At 35.3% G+C, this 17,290-nt stretch overlaps 1 protein-coding gene across 2 annotated transcripts in view; it reads right to left on the bottom strand.

The window, feature by feature from the left end:
* Positions 1-17,290, bottom strand: part of PPP3CC (protein phosphatase 3 catalytic subunit gamma) — an 88,526-nt gene that overhangs the window by 9,872 nt on the left and 61,364 nt on the right. For both annotated transcript variants that reach the window (XM_082615836.1, XM_082615837.1), the window contains exons 7-11: positions 16,166-16,243; positions 15,841-15,935; positions 12,025-12,150; positions 11,215-11,286; positions 226-307 (exon numbers count right to left, since the gene is read on the bottom strand). In XM_082615836.1, the coding sequence (XP_082471962.1) occupies positions 226-307; positions 11,215-11,286; positions 12,025-12,150; positions 15,841-15,935; positions 16,166-16,243 (453 nt within the window). The remainder of the gene's footprint in view (positions 1-225; positions 308-11,214; positions 11,287-12,024; positions 12,151-15,840; positions 15,936-16,165; positions 16,244-17,290) is intronic.

The following is a 17,290-nucleotide window of genomic DNA, read 5'->3' as shown; positions in this document are numbered from 1 at the left end:
CTAAATCACTGCACTCACTGCACTGTATCTAAGCTCATACCAAATAAATGTTTGCCAGGCGTTTCTAGGCACTTTAACATGTAGGTCTGATCCAAACTGTACTCAACCCAAAGACCAACAGTTCTAATACCAAACTCCAATTCTAAAAAAACTGTTCTGAAATCAACTTCTAAATTACTCTCAAAATGCTTTTATCCCACAGTGTAATGACAGAGTTATCCTTACCGAAGAATTGAAAAGACCCGTGCCATCTTCCCAATGGCTCTGATTTTATTCTTGATGATCTCCTTTCGAACTGTAGTGCCTCCTTAGAGAATACAAAGAATAAGTGAGTTAAAGGAATACGTTAACAGGTTAGTTTTTAAAAATGCAGGATGAAGCGTCTTTCTAAGTTAAAGAAATTGTTTTTAAAAAAGAGATCAAGGCCTAAGTTTGTTTAAACAAACCAAAGTCCCAGGAAGTTGTAAGGAGCAAGAGAAAAAAAAAAAAAAAAAAACCCAGAAGAGAGAAAAAAAAAGATGATGTAAAAAATGGAGGGGCCACAAAAAAGACAGACTGAGTGGATCTATGAGGTAGGAACTTATTTGTGGTTCTGAAATGTAGAACACAGGGAAGAATGAAATACACACATATAAACAAAGACAGATGCTACAGCAAAGATCTCTTTTGAGAATGCTGTGGGCCACCTCAGGATGCAGGGTTTAGCCTGCCAGATGGCAAGTGATGACTTGAGCAGTTGTCTTCTGCATGTAAACACAACACACAGCTAGCTCTCCTGAACTTAGTGAGAGCTGCTTTCATTTTACAGTCCTCACTTACTCACACACTGGTGAGTTATTTCCTACCATAGACAACTGTGCAGTATAAATTATGATGATGGGTAAGGCATTTTATAAAGCAACATCAAAAAAGTTAACATTAAGACTTTATGGCCTTTTCTCATCCAAGATTTAGGAAACAGCTCACACATGAGAAGCCAATGTCCAGGCATGCATCAGGTGACCGCATTCAAACGTCAGAAACTAAGAAATGTGGCCTCTCCTTCCTCGCTCCCCAGCTCTAGATATCCTGCAGGATCATACAGCAGGGTTCAGAGAAAACATATACATTGAAACAGAAAGGGAGGATGGAGGGCCTGTCTGAAATTATTCAACTACAACTAAAAAAGTCTAATTAATAGATTGTGGTGGGACAGACAGCGAGTAGTAAGCTCATAGCACATTTTGGTCAGATACCTTTCTGATAGCTTGAAATGTAGTGATCTTCAGGGAGAAGAGACACCAAGAAACAAGGAGATGAAAATAGAAATATGGGAAGAGAAATTTAAGTTTGCATGGAAGAGAGAAAAGAAAAAATCAAAGCAAAATGCAATGAGAGAAGCAGGCTTTTATCTTTATCAGCTCAGAAGAAACATCCTTGGTATCATTATAGAATATTAAATTACAGATTTCTTGCCAGGAGTGTTTCTATTTCTTAAAAGTTTTACATCAGTTCACATCTATTATTTTCCAACATATTCTATATCCCCATAGATCATGAAAATAAAATTAGACAAAGAAAAAGATACTATTTGTGGAACAAATAATGCTGAAAACAATGAATAAAAACAAAGGACAGAATGAACAGCTTACAAATCTCTTAATAAGAGCATCATGTTTTTATATAATGGATTCAATATCTTCTCATATCTTTCTAAAGATATTATAGTTTTTCCTTTTTTTTTTTTTTTTTTAGTTTTTCCATTTTTAAGTTTTATATTTTCTTCGGAATCTCAAGTTCATTTGAGTTGCTTTTTGCTGTTTTTGCTGTTGTCTCTCTTAGAGACTTTCCTGAGGAGTCCTATAATCCTTGGTGCCTGCTCATCATTAAGAATGAGGGTCTAGGAAGCTTTCAGAGTTGCTGGTGGGCTGCTGACTTGGAGCTTTACATACACAGAATGACCAGGGTGGGCCTTTGTTAGGGAATTCTCTGTATCAGTACTGAGAATGCATATGGTCACTTAATTTACCTGTTTTTGGCAAAGTATCGATGCCCTCAGTTGTATCCTGGTCCAGAAATTCTTTGCTTTACGCTTTTTAGAGGTTAGCCTGCAGTCTCAGAGAAGAGGCAGCTAGGACTTTAGCTGCCTTTCAAACAGCTTTTACCTACTCATTTTAGCTCAGCCCCCATCTCCCTCCTCCCCTCAACTCAAGGTCCCCAATTCTAGCAACTGGTGTAGGCTACCAATTCCTTTGCTTTTTGAGGATTCTGTACTGGAACTCGGTATTCCCCATTACTAAACTGGTCTTTAGCTTTCCTGAATCAGCCAAGTCAGTAATACTAATTCATTTGTTTTCCAGCTTCCAAAATCCCTACAGAAATCTCCACATTTTTGTAGGCTTATAAATTTGTAAAAATCTCTTTTATTGTGAAGTATGATAAACATACAGAAAAGTACACAAAACAAATGTATAACTCAATGATTTATTAAAAGCAAATGGCCATATAACCAGTCAGGACAATAAACAGAACCCTGCCAGCACTCCCAGATTCCCCACCTTGGGCTCTTCCTAATAATTAGAGTCTCCCTCTTCCCAAAGAAAATCATTCTCTTGACTTCTATTGAAATCACTTTCTTGCTCTTCTTTATAGTTTTATCATTTAAGCATGTATCCACAAGTACAAGTTTAATTTTTTTTAAATTTTATGTAATTGGAACAATCAAATAATGTATTTTTGTGTCTGACTTCTTTTGCTCAACATTATGTTTGTAAGACGCATCCATGTTTTCCCTGTTCCTGTAGTTCACTGTCATTATTGTATACAATTCAACTATATGAATACGCCACAACTTATTTATCCTTTCTTCTGTCAGTGGTCATTTGGGCTGATTCCAATTTTTGGCTATGTTGAATTCAGCTGCTGTGAATATTCCAGTGCATTTGTCTTTGCTGCACATATTTCTCTTAAGTACATTCCTATAATTAGAATGCTCAGTTATAGGGTATGTATATGGTCAACTCTGGATAACAGTTTAGCATTATCTACTAAAGTGGATGTACCAATTTACACTTCAGTATATGAGCATTCCTGTTGCTACACATTCTGGCCAACACTTGATGTTATTCATCTTCACTTTTAGCCAATTTGGTAGGTGTGTAGAATCATCCATTGTGGTTTTAATTTGCATTTTCATGATGACTAACGTGGCTGGATAACTTTTCATATTTTTACTGGCCATTTGGATATCCTCATTTGTGAAGTGCTCATTCAAGTCTCTTCTCACTGATCTGTAGTTCTTTATATATTCTGCACGAGCCATTTTTTGGTTGTGTAGCAAATATCCTCTCCCACTCTGTAGCCTGTCTTTTCGCACTCTTTTTTAAAATTTTAATTTAATTTAATTTATTTTTTTCCACCCCGCCACATGCGGGACCTTAGTTTCCTGACCAGGGATCGAACCTGTGCCCCCTGCAGTGGAAGTATAGAGTCTTAGCCACTGGACTGCCAGGGAAGTCCCTCCACACTCTTTAAATAGAGTCCTTTGATAAATACAAGTTCTAATTTTTTAATGTAGTCCAATAGTCTCCTGTATCATTAGTGCTTTTTGTGTCCTGTTCAAGAAACTTTCTTCTATCTCAAGGTCATGAACACATTCTGTATTATAAATACTAGAAGCTTTATTGTTTTGCCTATCATATTTGAATGTATTAACCCATCTGGAATTTACTTTTGTTTGGAATATGACAGGGGTCAGGTTTAATGTTTTTCTCGAGTAGATATCCCCAAACCGTACCGAGACCATCATTTTCCTATTACTCTGCAGTACCACCTCTGGTGTAAATCAAGTGTCCATATATAGGTGGATCTATTTCTGGATTCCCTGTTCTGTTTCATTGCTTGTCTGTACTTGCACTAATAATTCTAGTTAATTTAGCTTTGTAATAAATCTTGATATCCTATAGAACAAGTTCTCTCACCTTATTTTTCTTCAAGACTTTAAGTATTTCCATGTGAATTTCAGAAACTATCCTTAGTATTTCCATATAAGTTTTAGGGTCAAATTGTCTGTTAATATTTGACTTTGTATTGAATCTGTAGATCAATTTGGGAATAACATATCTTTATAATATTAAGTCTTCCAATAATCTATGAACATGTTATTTCTTTCTACTTATTTAGATGTCCTTTAATTTTTCTAATAATGTTTTACAGCTTGTTGCTTAGAGGTATCACACATCATCTGTTAGATTTATTGTTAGGAATGACATTGTCAATGGCATCTTTTTAAAAATTTCATTCTGTTTGTTGCTGGTAAACAGAAATACGAACGACTTTTGCTTTTTTTTTTTTTTTTTTTTTTTGCAGTACGCGGGCCTCTCACTGTTGTGGTCTCTCCCATTGCGGAGCACAGGCTCTGGACGTGCAGGCTCAGCCGCCATGGCTCACGGGCCCAGCCGCTCCGCGGCATGTGGGATCCTCCTGGACCGGGTCATGAACCCATGTCCCCTGCATCGGCAGGTGGACTCTCAACCACTGCGCCACCAGGGAAGCCCGATTTTTGCTTTTTGACTTTGTATCCAGCAGCTCTGCTGCATCTGCTTATTGATTCACATAAATAATCTATAGACTCTTTTAAATTTCCTCTATACACAATCTTATTGTCTATAAATGATGATCGTTGTTTCTTCCTTCCCAATCTTTATACCTTGCATTTCTTTTTCTTGCATTATTGTACTGGCTATAACTTCTAATATGATATTGTAAAGAGGTATGGATAGCTGGCATGTTTGTCTATTCCCAGTCACTAAGGAAAGCTTTCAATATTTCACATATGACGTTCGCTATAGATTTTCACAGATATGTTTGTCAGATTAAAGAATTCCTTTCTAAGCCTAGTTTAAGAGATCTACTGTAAATGAAACATGAATCTTATCCAATGCTGTTTCTACATCTGATGAGGTAATGATTTTTCTCTATTTTTTTCTTAATGTAGTGAATTATACTGATTGACTGATTGAGTTTTTAAATAAAATTTTTTTATTTTAGAATAGTTTTAGATGTATAGAAACGTTAAGATAGCATAGAGAACTCCCTTGTACCCCTCACCCAGTTTCCAATATTATTAATATCTTACATTAGAATGTGCTGGATGAATTTTGAATGTTAAATCTTCAAACATTTTATTTGAGTAAGTTATATTCTTCCAGAAATCTACCCATTTAATCTAAGTTTTAAATTATACTGGTATAAATTTATTCTTGTTATTTTTCTTAATATCTATAGGATTGGTCGTGATGTCTCCTTTTTCAGTTCTGTCATTGGTTATTTTTATCTTATCTTTTTTACTTCATAAGTCTTGCCAGGGATTTATCAATTTTATTAGTCTCTTGAAAAAGAGTACATTCTGGTTTTACTGCTCCTCTATCCTATATTTTATTTATTTATTTATTTTGGGGGGCTGCACCGCACAGCTTGTGGGATCTTAGTTCCCTGACCAGGGATCGAACCTGGGCCCTCAGCTGTGAAAGCGTGGAGTCCTAACCACTGGACCACCAGGGAATTCCCTACATTATATTTTGTTTTCTGTTTTCTTATGCTACTCTTAACTTTTTATTTCATTCCACCTCCTTTCTTTAGGTTTAATGTGCTATCCATTTTTTTCCTTTAACTTCCTGAGATAGATGTTGATTTTTCACCTTCTTCTTTTCCAATTTATGCATTTAAGGCTACAAATTTTCCTCTGTGCATGGCTTTAGATGCATCCCTCAAGTTTTGTTGTTCTATTTTTTTCTTCCAATTTATATCATTTTGTATTTAAGCACTGATTTTACAAAATGTGGTATAAAGGTGAACTAAATTTACAACTTAATTTGTTCATGTAAATTGCCTTCAAAATACATTGCAGCTAAGATGTATATAAAATTTTCCAAACATTTGGAAGAAATCACACAGAAACAGTTGGTTTTTCAACAAACTTGGCTAATTTCACATCCCTTGTGGTCAGTCCCCCACGGACATGTGAGGTGAGGGGCATATGGACCTTGCTGTATACACTGAAGCATTCTGGGTGATGATTCATCTTCTCTGCTTGTAGGGTAACTTGAGACATAAAGCCAGATGCCTGACTACAATATTTGAAAGAGAACTCCTTGTAGATGGCATCTCACTTAATTCTGACCATCCTGCTGCTTTAAGGTCAAGTATAACTCGGTTCCTCTCCTCTGCTGTCAACCAGTGAACATCTGCTGAGGTTCTGGTTCCAGCCCCAAACCCAGGCCTGCCTGGTGAACTGCCTGCCCTCAAGTTTTAATATGTACTGCTTTTTATTTTCATTCAGTTCAAAATATTCTGAAATTTTCATTGTGATATATGACCCATGGATAATTCATTTCACTTCATTTAATTTTATTTTATTTTAATTTTTGGCTGATCCATGTGGCACGCAAGATCTTAGTTCCCCGACCAGGGATTGAACCCGCATCCTCAGCAGTGAAAACGTGAAGTCCTAACTACTGGGCCGCCAGGGAATTCCCCATCTTATTTTTGTTTTAGCATTTATTTCATGTAATATTAATCTATCTACAACAGCTTTTCTTTGGTTAGTATTTGGACTATACATTTATTCTCCTTTTACTTTCAAATTTTCTGTATCTTTATGTTTTAGATCTGTCTCTTATAAACCATCATAAAATGTTTTCTAAAAAATCTTACCTGACAATCTGTCTTTTATTCATTTACATTTAATGAAGTTGCTGATAAATTTATCAACATAATTTATTCTATTTGTCCTAGTGTTACAGGTACCTTCCCGCCTTTCTTGCCTTCTAGGTTATTTTTTTTTATCATGCCATTTTTTTCTATAACTTAAAGGGTACATAGTTTTGTTTTTTTGTGTGTGTGTGGTACGCGGGCCTCCCACTGTTGTGGCCTCTCCTATTGCGGAGCACAGGCTCCGGACGCGCAGGATCAGTGGCCACGGCTCACGGGCCCAGCCACTCCGCGGCATGTGGGATCTTACCGGACCGGGGCATGAACCCCTGTCCCCTGCTTCGGCAGGTGGACTCTCAACCACTGCGCCACCAGGGAAGCCCAAAGGGTACATACTTTTTAAAAAGCCCTCCTTTCTTGAAAATTACTCTTATACCATACATCTCTTACTTATCAAAGTATAATGTTAACAGGTACTTTTCTCCTCTCCCCAGATACTACAGCATCCTCACACACTTTAACTCTATCCCACTGCCGACTATTATTGTCATATATTTTAATTGTCTTTTAAATCCAACAAAAATTATTATTGTTTAATAAGGTCTAAATTCACTTGATTTACCCACATATTTTCTACTATTTGTACTCTTTATTTCTTCCTGACTCTCCAAGCTTCCATCTGGTATTTTCCTTCTGTTTGAATAATATTCTTTAGAATTTCATTTAGTGTGGGTCTCCTGGTAATTCTCTTCATACCTTTTTTAAAGGGAGGAATAGCTGAAAAATGCTTATTTCTTCTCCATTTTTGAAGGGTATTTCTGCTAGGTATAGAATTCTAGATGTACCAATTATTATCTTTCAGTGCTTTGAATATGTCATTCCATGGTTTCCTGCTTCCATTGTTTCCATTGAGAATCTACTGTCAGTTTAATTGTTCTCTTTTGAAAGTAATCGATTTTTTTTTTCCTGGCTGCTTTAAGATTTTTTTCTTTGTCTTTCACCTGAAGCACTTTTACTATGATGTGCTTAGATATTGTTTTCTTTGTATTCATTCTGCTTTGGTTTGGGGGACTTCTTCAATCTGTGGCTTAACTTGTCAGTTTTAGAAAAATTTCAATCCATTATCTCTTCAAATACTGGTTCTACCCCATTCTCTCTCTTCTCTAGGATTCCAAACACACAGGTGGTACCAATTCACTGTATACTCCATGTCACTTATACTTTTTGGGGTATTTTATTTTTTCTCTTTGTGATTTATTCTAGGTTGTTTCTTCTGACCTATATTCTAGTTCATTTATTCTTTGTTTAGCTTTATTGAATCTACTGTTAATTCATCTGCTGTGTTTTTTATTTTTCATTCCTAGAATTTTCTTTTTGTGCTTTATTAACTCTGCTCATCCCTTTTTATAATTCACAGTCCTCTGCCAAAATTTTTAATCTAGTCTTTTATGTTCTTGAACAGTTAGCATTGTTTTATTTTTTAGAATAGTTATTTTAAAGTTTGGTCTGATAAAGCCAGTGTCTGGAGAACCTGAGGGTCTGTTTTTATTTTTTGCTCTTTCTGTTGGTTCTCATTCATTTCATTATGTCTCCTCACATGCCTAGTTATTTTTGGTTGTGAGCCATGTATTATATTTGAAAGACAGTTTGCAGTAGTTTAAAGTTCTACGTAATGCTACCTTAGTCTAAAGCGGTTTGCTTCTGCCAGATGCTTGGGACTACCTTATTTAAATTTCAGAGACTGAAATGACTTGAAGACAGGCTGTAGTCCCTTCCAGGGCATTCTATTTCCAGTTCACCCTTACTCTTACATAGATGCAACCTTTGGGGGTCCCAAACCAATGAGCAGATGCTTACCAGCACTCAATTCATCTTTGAACCCCAACTTTTTTTAGCTTCTATCAAGAGGGCTGGTCAACCTCTCAGCCCCCTCTTTTGATATTCATGAATGCCTTTAGGAGGAAATTGGTCCCATACCTAACCAAATGTCTTACCTCTCTGGATTTATGCCTTTTTCCAGATCTCTACTTGGTAATTCTTTATTACATTCTTAGCTTTCTGAGTGCCTTTGAAGCAACTTTTTAAAATATTTTGTCTAGCTTTTCTAGTTGTCTTAAGAGCCAGGATTGATTTAAACTATCTGTCTGGCATTACTAAAGTGAAAATCCTTAGTTTATATCACTTAGATAAAACCAAAATTGTACTGTAGTTTTAGTGTGGTTTCAGGAAGGAATGGAATTAGAAGTGTGTTCAATTCACCAGCTTAACCTAAAGGTTATTCTTCATTTCCTTTCAGACAAAAAGTTTTAAAATCCTGTATCAGCTTACACCCACATACCTTGTAAAAAATGGGAGTAAGAGGATTCTATCCATTTACTTTTGTACTTAACATCTAATACACTTTCCATATCAGCACCAACAGCTCTACGCCATTCTTTTATTTTTTTAATAGTTGTACTTCATGCCACAAATATTTACCTACTATGCTCATTGCACTATACTTGGCTTTAAGGTGATAATGGTAAGCAAGAACGAATTTTGTCCCAGCACTCAGGGAATTTACTGTTGAATGACTTAACAGTATTAAGTCACTTAGTAAATACATTAACATATTAATCCTGTAACAGTATAAATAAATGTAAAATCGCAACTCTATCAAATGCTAAGAAGTTAGCACCATTGATATGAGAGCATGACAGGGGTGTTGGTTCTAGTCAGGGAGATCAGAAATATCTTCCATGACGAAGTAACAATAAGCTGAATAGGAACTAACTAGAAGAGAAGGGGAGAAGAAAGGAGGCTTACAGAAGGGAAATAATATTCCATGTGGAGAATCTATCATATGGATATAGCGTGACTGATTTACCCAGCTCTCCACTGAGGGATATTTAGACTGTTTGACTCTTTTGCTACTACAGATGATACTTCAATAAATATATCCAAATAAATATATTTGGGCATAATTTAGTAAGCGTGTCCTTATGATAATCAAGGATACGTACACACAATAGAGTTAATACATACGATAGAGTTCACAATAATTTCCATTTCCACTTAGATTTAAATATAAAATTTACTAGATGTATTTCTTACATATTTCATCCTTTCCTAACTTAAATTCTTTGTTTTAATTTTCACTTGGCTGCACTATTTTCTCAAGACCTGGTTCCCTGCAGTGATCTACTATCCCATTCATAAAGGTAAACACAAGCTATGCTCCATCTGCTCTGCAACTTCAATGTGGAATCTGAAGCATAAGTATGTATAGGACTCTCATCTATATTCTCAAAGTAAGCTAGGCTTTCTCCACTATGTACATAGCTCATCCTAACAGCTGAGTGAATCACCTTAGCATAAGCTTGGGGAGAATGAGACGGTCAGAGGTTTGTGCTAAGGTGCTACCATCTCTCCAGAATCTTCTGCATTCTCAGATAAGTTAGGACCTATCTTTAAAATCAAACCTCCTGAAACATATTAGGGAAAAAATATTTGGCTATGTATACAACAAAATGTAACTATATAAATATCGCTCACAGGCCAATAAGAAGAAAAACAAACAAACATGCACATAACATAGAAAAGTGGGCAAAATAAATGAATTGACAACTCATAAAAAGAAATAAAGGTGGTCAATAAATACAAGAAAAAAACTTCATTAGTCATCATAAAAATAAATATTTAAGTTAAAAAAAACAGCAGACTATAAAAATTATAATAAATAGTATTGGAGAGAACACTGTGAACTATGTATCACATACACAAAAAAAACGTAAACTGTAAACTGTAAACTATAAAGCTTTTCTAGGTCATCTGTATCCAATTTAAAACTGTAAGTACTAATTGACACAAATTTTCAATTTCTAGAAATTTATCCTATGGAAATAATCAAGAAAGTGTTAATTTTCATTTCCTAGTATTGTTTTCCTTTCTTTCATACCACATATCAATATTTGACTCATATGCATTGTTTGTTTGTTTTCCCACCACCAGAATATAAGCTTTTTGAGAGCTTAGGACCTATACAATTGTTGGCACATATAAGGTATATAATAAGCATTGGTTGTTGAACAGAACAGGCAAAGATCTATCTATAAAAATTTTCAAAACTGTGGGGTTTTAAAAGAAAATTTGGAAAAAATCCAATATCCAACATCAGGGGATTGGATAAAAGAAAGAATGACTGACATGGATAACTATGTAACCATTAAAAAGTAGTCTACAAAAAACCCAGGAAATGTTTGTGAAACTATCACATGACTTCATTTTTGTTTAAAAGAAAAAAGAGGAAAAAAAGACACCAAAAACGTATTTATATCAAGATGTTAACAGTGGATATCTATGAGATGGTAGGATTATGGGTGACTTTTTTTTCTTATTTATGGCTTCCTGTATTTTTCAAATTTTATTTTTCTACAATGAGCAGAATTCTTTTTTTAATTAGACAAAGAAAATTATTCACAACAAACTAAAACCAAAACCAATACTTCTTCGTTTCTGATTCAAAGGAGGAAAAGGCAAGTTTACCTTCAATTTCATCATCGGAAATCAATTCATCATCAGAGCATATGTTGAGAATGTTAACCAGCATCTCTGTGACTAGATGATAAGATAAAATAACCCAAAATTTATATAATTAATAAGGTACTTTCTCTAAAATGATGTGGATATATAAACATACATGTTAAATAACCATAGATAAAAATGATTTGTCATTTTGCTATTCAGAGTAGCTGTAAGGAACAGCATTAAATGCAGACCTTCAAGTTTATATAGATTTGGGGGAGATTACTTGCTCCAGTTAAAGTATGGAGTCTTTGAAGATTCCATTGCATAACTACTACTTGATTTCATTAGACTGCTGCCAGAGCCTTTTCTTCACTGATATACATATGAAAGGATTTCCTCCCATTTTACAAAGAAGTTAAGCCACCAGGCCTATGTACAACAGGCTTATATATTTGCATAGCTTATTTGTATAGGTGCACAAATAAAATTCCAAGAAAAATAATTCCTATTTAAATCTCTTTATCGCTGCAGAAATCACTGAAGGAATGGTTATTTTATTGTTACTTATGTTATTTTAACATCTTGATTATAGGACGACAGCTATTTTAAATTGATATTTAGAATAAGAAAAGCATAATCAACTAGAATTACAATTTAAAAACCAATTAAGTGTCACTTAAAAATCTTTGTAGAGAACAATGAAAATAGAAAACATTTCTGATAACTTTAAGAAAAACATTTCTGAACCATCAGAGGACTCGTGCAAATATAAGCGTGCTCAGTCACTAGTTAGGACAATTGATGGTCCAGATGCCTTAGCTCTCTTACCTTTTTCCCCAACAAAAGGCAAAGACCACGTGAAAACATCCATAAAGTTTGGAAGCCAGTATGGGTGTGGAGAACAGTTAAACTGCCTGATATTCATGACATTGTTTTCATATTTTAACACAGCAGCTAAAAAGGAAAAAGGAGGAAAGTCTGGCACAGAGGAAAATGACATGGCAACTGGTACACTTTGTACAGCTGTGTACCTACTACGCAGAATTCAAGAACTTACTTTCCATTTATAAATTCAAGACAGATGGAAAATCTTAAAAATCTTATAAAACTTATATAGTTCATTCTTTTAAGAATTATCCCAAGAAACAAAGTTACCTGAAGAGCTCTTATATATAATAAAAGTACAAAAGAAACTAAGCTCTGAAACTTCAAAGGGTCTTGCACAGTAACTATCTATAGAAATCTCAGATTCCACATGAGAAAAATTTCATCATAATTTCCCTTTATAGGCCAAGTGGTTACAATTACAACTTTCCTCTGAGGGCAAACATTTCTCATTAAATGAATACAGCCTGTTTTCCTAGTCATTAGCCAGAGCCAAAGATTTTATAAACTTTTTAGGAGTTTATAACTAGTAGTTATTAATTCATAGTGGGGGATACAGATAGATGGTAAACTTGGAGCAATTTAATAAGGTTCAAAGTAGATTAAATCATCTCTGCATACAGTATGTGAAGAAAAAAATGCCCATCTCTCCTATACACAGTTAGTATATTGCTCACACTCTATAAATGTTTAAGATTAACCAGGTCATATATATATTTTGGTACCAAACTGATTTTCTTTATATTTAAAACTTTAAAAAATCCAATCCCTTAGTTTTCATCACCAGCAATGCAATGTGGCTTGCATTATTCTCTTAATCATTCTTACTATGATCATAAATAGAATAGGGTATAATAGTTCTCTAGAAATGACAGTTATAGGTCATCTCCTGATTCCTGTCTCTTTGCTTATTGCAGGATAGCCTAGTATTCTCAAAATTAAAGTCACTGGATGTTTAAAATGTACACCATAGATTATAAAGAAAATATATGAAAATAGGATTTTCAGCTTTTAAGAAGCTTCTAATGCTGGTTACAATGTACATGTCCCATTATTTTCAAGTATATGTATTTTACTTAGGTTAGATGAATATGTAAATATTCAACAACTCCCTCAATCTACACAAGAAAAAGAGGTGGGAGGTGGACACAAAAATAGAAATAGAGATGTTTAAAAATCATGACTTAAAGGTCTTTCATGTAACCAGTGGAACTAAGAAATGCCTGTTGGTACCAATAAGTCTAAAGAATATACAAGAAAGAAAAACAACAGTAAAAGAAAGAGAAGAAGGAAAGGGGGATAGAGTTGCCTTTTTCAAGAAAAGAGGTACTTGTGTGGTGAATAACTGAGCACCACCAGAGATTATTTTAGATGCCACATGCCCCCCCTCCCCCCGGCCAAAGGTTAAGAAACAACCAAGGAAAATAAGATTGTTTCAAGGTAAAGTATGTTACCAATTATGTCAAAGCCAACAAAAAACTCAGAATCAACTGTGACTTTAACAGTTTACTAAAGGAATAATCAAGAACAAGACCAGATTAGAAGATGGCAAAGAATGAACTGGCAGTTAGTAAGCTAGTAAAGCGACTGCTGATTTAGATGACATGTTTCAGATTAGCACACTGATAAATCCACTGGGCAATCAATAGACACTTTTTTTTTTTTTTTTTTTTGGTCAGTGCTGTGCAGCTTGCAGGATCTTGGTTCTCCAACCAGGGATTGAACCCGGGACCCTGGCAGTGAAAGCGCCGAGTCCTAACCACTGGACTGCCAGGGAATTCCCTCAATAGACACACTTTTAATAGTAAGGTTAATAAAGGAAGTAAGAAGGGAAAGTCTTCATCATAGATAAGAGGACTAGGGACACTGTCCTTGAGGAAGTTTGACAACATAAGTGGCACATACCATTCATAAGGGAGGAATCGAGAACAAAAACTAAGTCTCTAATGTATTGGAAATATTAGGAAAAAGGAAATAAGAAAGAATGGAGTTAGGGAGAAGCAGAGTATTATAGGATAGCTAAGACTCAGGAAAGATTGACGAGTAGCAAAAAGGAAATATAAGACTGGAAGAGAATTTAAGGCAAAGAAATGTCTTTTTAAAGTGGACAGCAAGTCACTAAGGACATTCAGAGATAACTGTTCCAAAACAGACTGAAATGAGATGTGTCACTTCATAGTCTACTCTGAAATAGAGGAAGTAGTAAATATGTTGTGGACCTCTTTTAAACTTCTCTCCCAAACTGCATATACAAGATATGACTATAAAGTAATGAGACTTAAGAAACCACCAACGACAAACACACCAGACCTTATATATCAGATGAGTGTGGTCCTTTGCTGTAATCACACAAGGCACAATAACAGTAGAATGTTATAGTAGTAGAGCAATTTATAGTTTGACCAATGCTTTTAATATTCATTTTGATTATTCCAACTTATCTCCAACAAGCCTATATCACAGTTATTTTAAGGACAAACTGAGGCTCAGAGAAGTTAAGTATCTCATTAACTGTGAATTTAAAAGTGAAGCAGGACTAGACTAGGATTTCTGACTCTTAGCTCGGTGCTCTTATCAATATACCTTGCTGCCTTACCGTATATTTAATCCAAAGATGCTGCCATCACTCAAAACGTTTCTGGAACTCCTCCTTTGGAATTGCCTCCAGAGCCATTTCATAAGCAACACAAGAAAAACCAGTCTCATTACCTTATAATCATACCTTGTTCCTGACCCCAAATGGTATCGTCTAGCTTGATCACTCACCTTATTCATCAGTCTTGACTCCGAATGACTTTTGGCTGTTCCAAAAATCAAATCCACCCTCAAAGGACGAAGATTTCCCATCATTGAGGATAATCAAAAGAATGTGTCGCAGACTCTGAAGGCAATGCCAAAAGAGGAGTTCCAAAAATGTTTGAACAACGGGCAGCATTGTTGGAATAAGTGTATAACCTCCCAAGGTAACTACCTTGAAGGGACAATACTCACTTGGATATATTTGTTCTGGCATGTTTGTTTAAAAGTTCTATTATTTTATAGTCATACAACAAAATAGTTACAGAGGAGGTTTTTAAGTAGACCACTGCCCTGATACAAAACTTATGAACTAGGGACTAAAAAAGTTAAATTTTAAAAAATGACTAAAATAGACTAAAAGTCTTAGAAGTAGAATTTCTGGATCAAAAGGCATGTGTATATCCAATTATCTTTTTTATATGGGAAACTGAGGTTAAGAAAGATTATATGACTTACCTAAAGTCACACTATTAGTTTCTGGCAGGGCTTGGACTAAAATGAAGATTTTTCTGACTTTTTGTAGAGTATTCATTCTAACTGTATCATTTCTTAAGAGCAAAAACAGCTTAACGGACAGACATTAAAACACTAAACAGTGACATCTTATTGAGGTAGTACTGTTATAAATAAATTAAATTCACCAAAACCAATAATTTATGCTGACTGTTCTAACCTGAACCTGAAGTAATTTATTCTTATATTTTGATTCAGTCATACAAATCAGACCTATTTTTGTAATCATTATTTATACTCACAAAGAGACCAATAATCCTTAGGAGATGAAAACCAAGCAGAAGCCTAAATTCTAAGTTTCTTGGCCTTTGTTTCAATTAAGACCCATTTTTTTCTCATTTAAAATTTATATATATTCAGAAAATTACCTATGCACATACATATTAAACTAGAGCTCACATTTACTCACTCACAAATTCAAACTCAAATATTGCTGGTTTCCTTTACCTTTATTGTTATAGACATCTAGGTAATTGGGGGCAGAGAAAATAGTAATGAGTGATGGAAAGCCTGTCGTTTGGCTCTTCCTGTACATTCGATACCTGGAAGAGAAATGACAGCCCGTCTGTCTTGATGTTAAAGGCAAAAACTCTGCAGTGCTGTTTGGTACAGTTGGTTGTTTTGTTTTTGTTTTTTTTTTGGCCACACCACACCACAAGCAGGATCTTACTTCCCTGACCAGGGATTGAACCCGTGCCCCTCTGCAGTGGAACATGGAGTCTTAACCACTGGACCACCAGGGAAGTCATGGTACAGTTTTAATGTAACTTACCCAGCATCTTGGGCTTCATGGGCTCTGATTATTGATAACAGATTATTGTTCTGCAAAAATTCACAAACTGCAGGGTAACTGAAAAAGAAAATAGAAAACACAAATCCAGAATTAAAACACTTGTTTTTTAATAGGAGAAGGGGGAAAAGTCAAGACGAAATGAGTTGAATTTGTTTCAAAATTATAGGTTTTCATTACCACTGAACTTTTATTAATAGCTTAGCAATCATCACTCTTGTTTTTCCATGTCACTGATATTCCTCATTCCAGATCAAGGACACAGATAACAGACAACCCTAGGACAGAAGAGCTCCCCCACCTTTTTTTTCCTTAACCCACAACAATAATAATACAACACCAAAACTTTTCTCGGTATCTTGATATAAAAAAAAGTATCACAGCAGTGTGTGTGTGTCTGTGTGTGTGTAGTAGCTGCTAAAAACTGAACACACAATTTTCAAACTGTCAAACGGTTAGCAAAGTTAAAGAACCTACTTATAGGGCTTCCCTGGTGGCGCAGTGGTTGAGAGTCCGCCTGCCGATGCAGGGGACACGGGTTCGTGCCCCGGTGCGGGAGGATCCCACATGCCGCGGAGCGGCTGGGCCCGTGAGCCATGGCCGCTTAGCCTGTGCGTCCGGAGCCTGTGCTCCGCAACGGGAGAGGCCACAGCGGTGAGAGGCCCGCGTACCACAAAAAAAAAAAAAAAAAAAAAAAAAAGAAGAACCTACTTATAGCTTCACAGGTAATATCAATATCAAGATGATATTATGCAGGAATATTTCAGGAGTAAATACAAATACTATATCCAACCTAATTCAAATGAAAGGTATGATATTTGCATCTCTCCTATTGTACTCTTTTAGCACTAGTACCTTTCTGAATGGCAAATGTTTGATACGAAGAACTGGAGAATACAAAATTATCCTGGAATTATCCAAGTGTTAATTATTTAATTTACGTTTAATATTTGTTTCTTATTATGTTCATTAGAAAAAAATAAGTTTTAAAATAGGCTGCACATTCACATGGCATAAAATTAAAAGATATAAAAAGTTATACAGTGAAATGTCTCCCTCCATCTTACCTCTATCTTCCAGCTACCCTGAAGCAACCAATGTTCTTGG

Source organism: Mesoplodon mirus (assembly GCF_964341445.2).
Source record: "Mesoplodon mirus genome assembly, chromosome: 1".
In the NCBI taxonomy this organism is placed as follows: domain Eukaryota; kingdom Metazoa; phylum Chordata; class Mammalia; order Artiodactyla; family Ziphiidae; genus Mesoplodon; species Mesoplodon mirus.
Note: the sequence above shows the minus strand (reverse complement) of the source record. Positions and strands in the feature narration are given on the sequence as shown.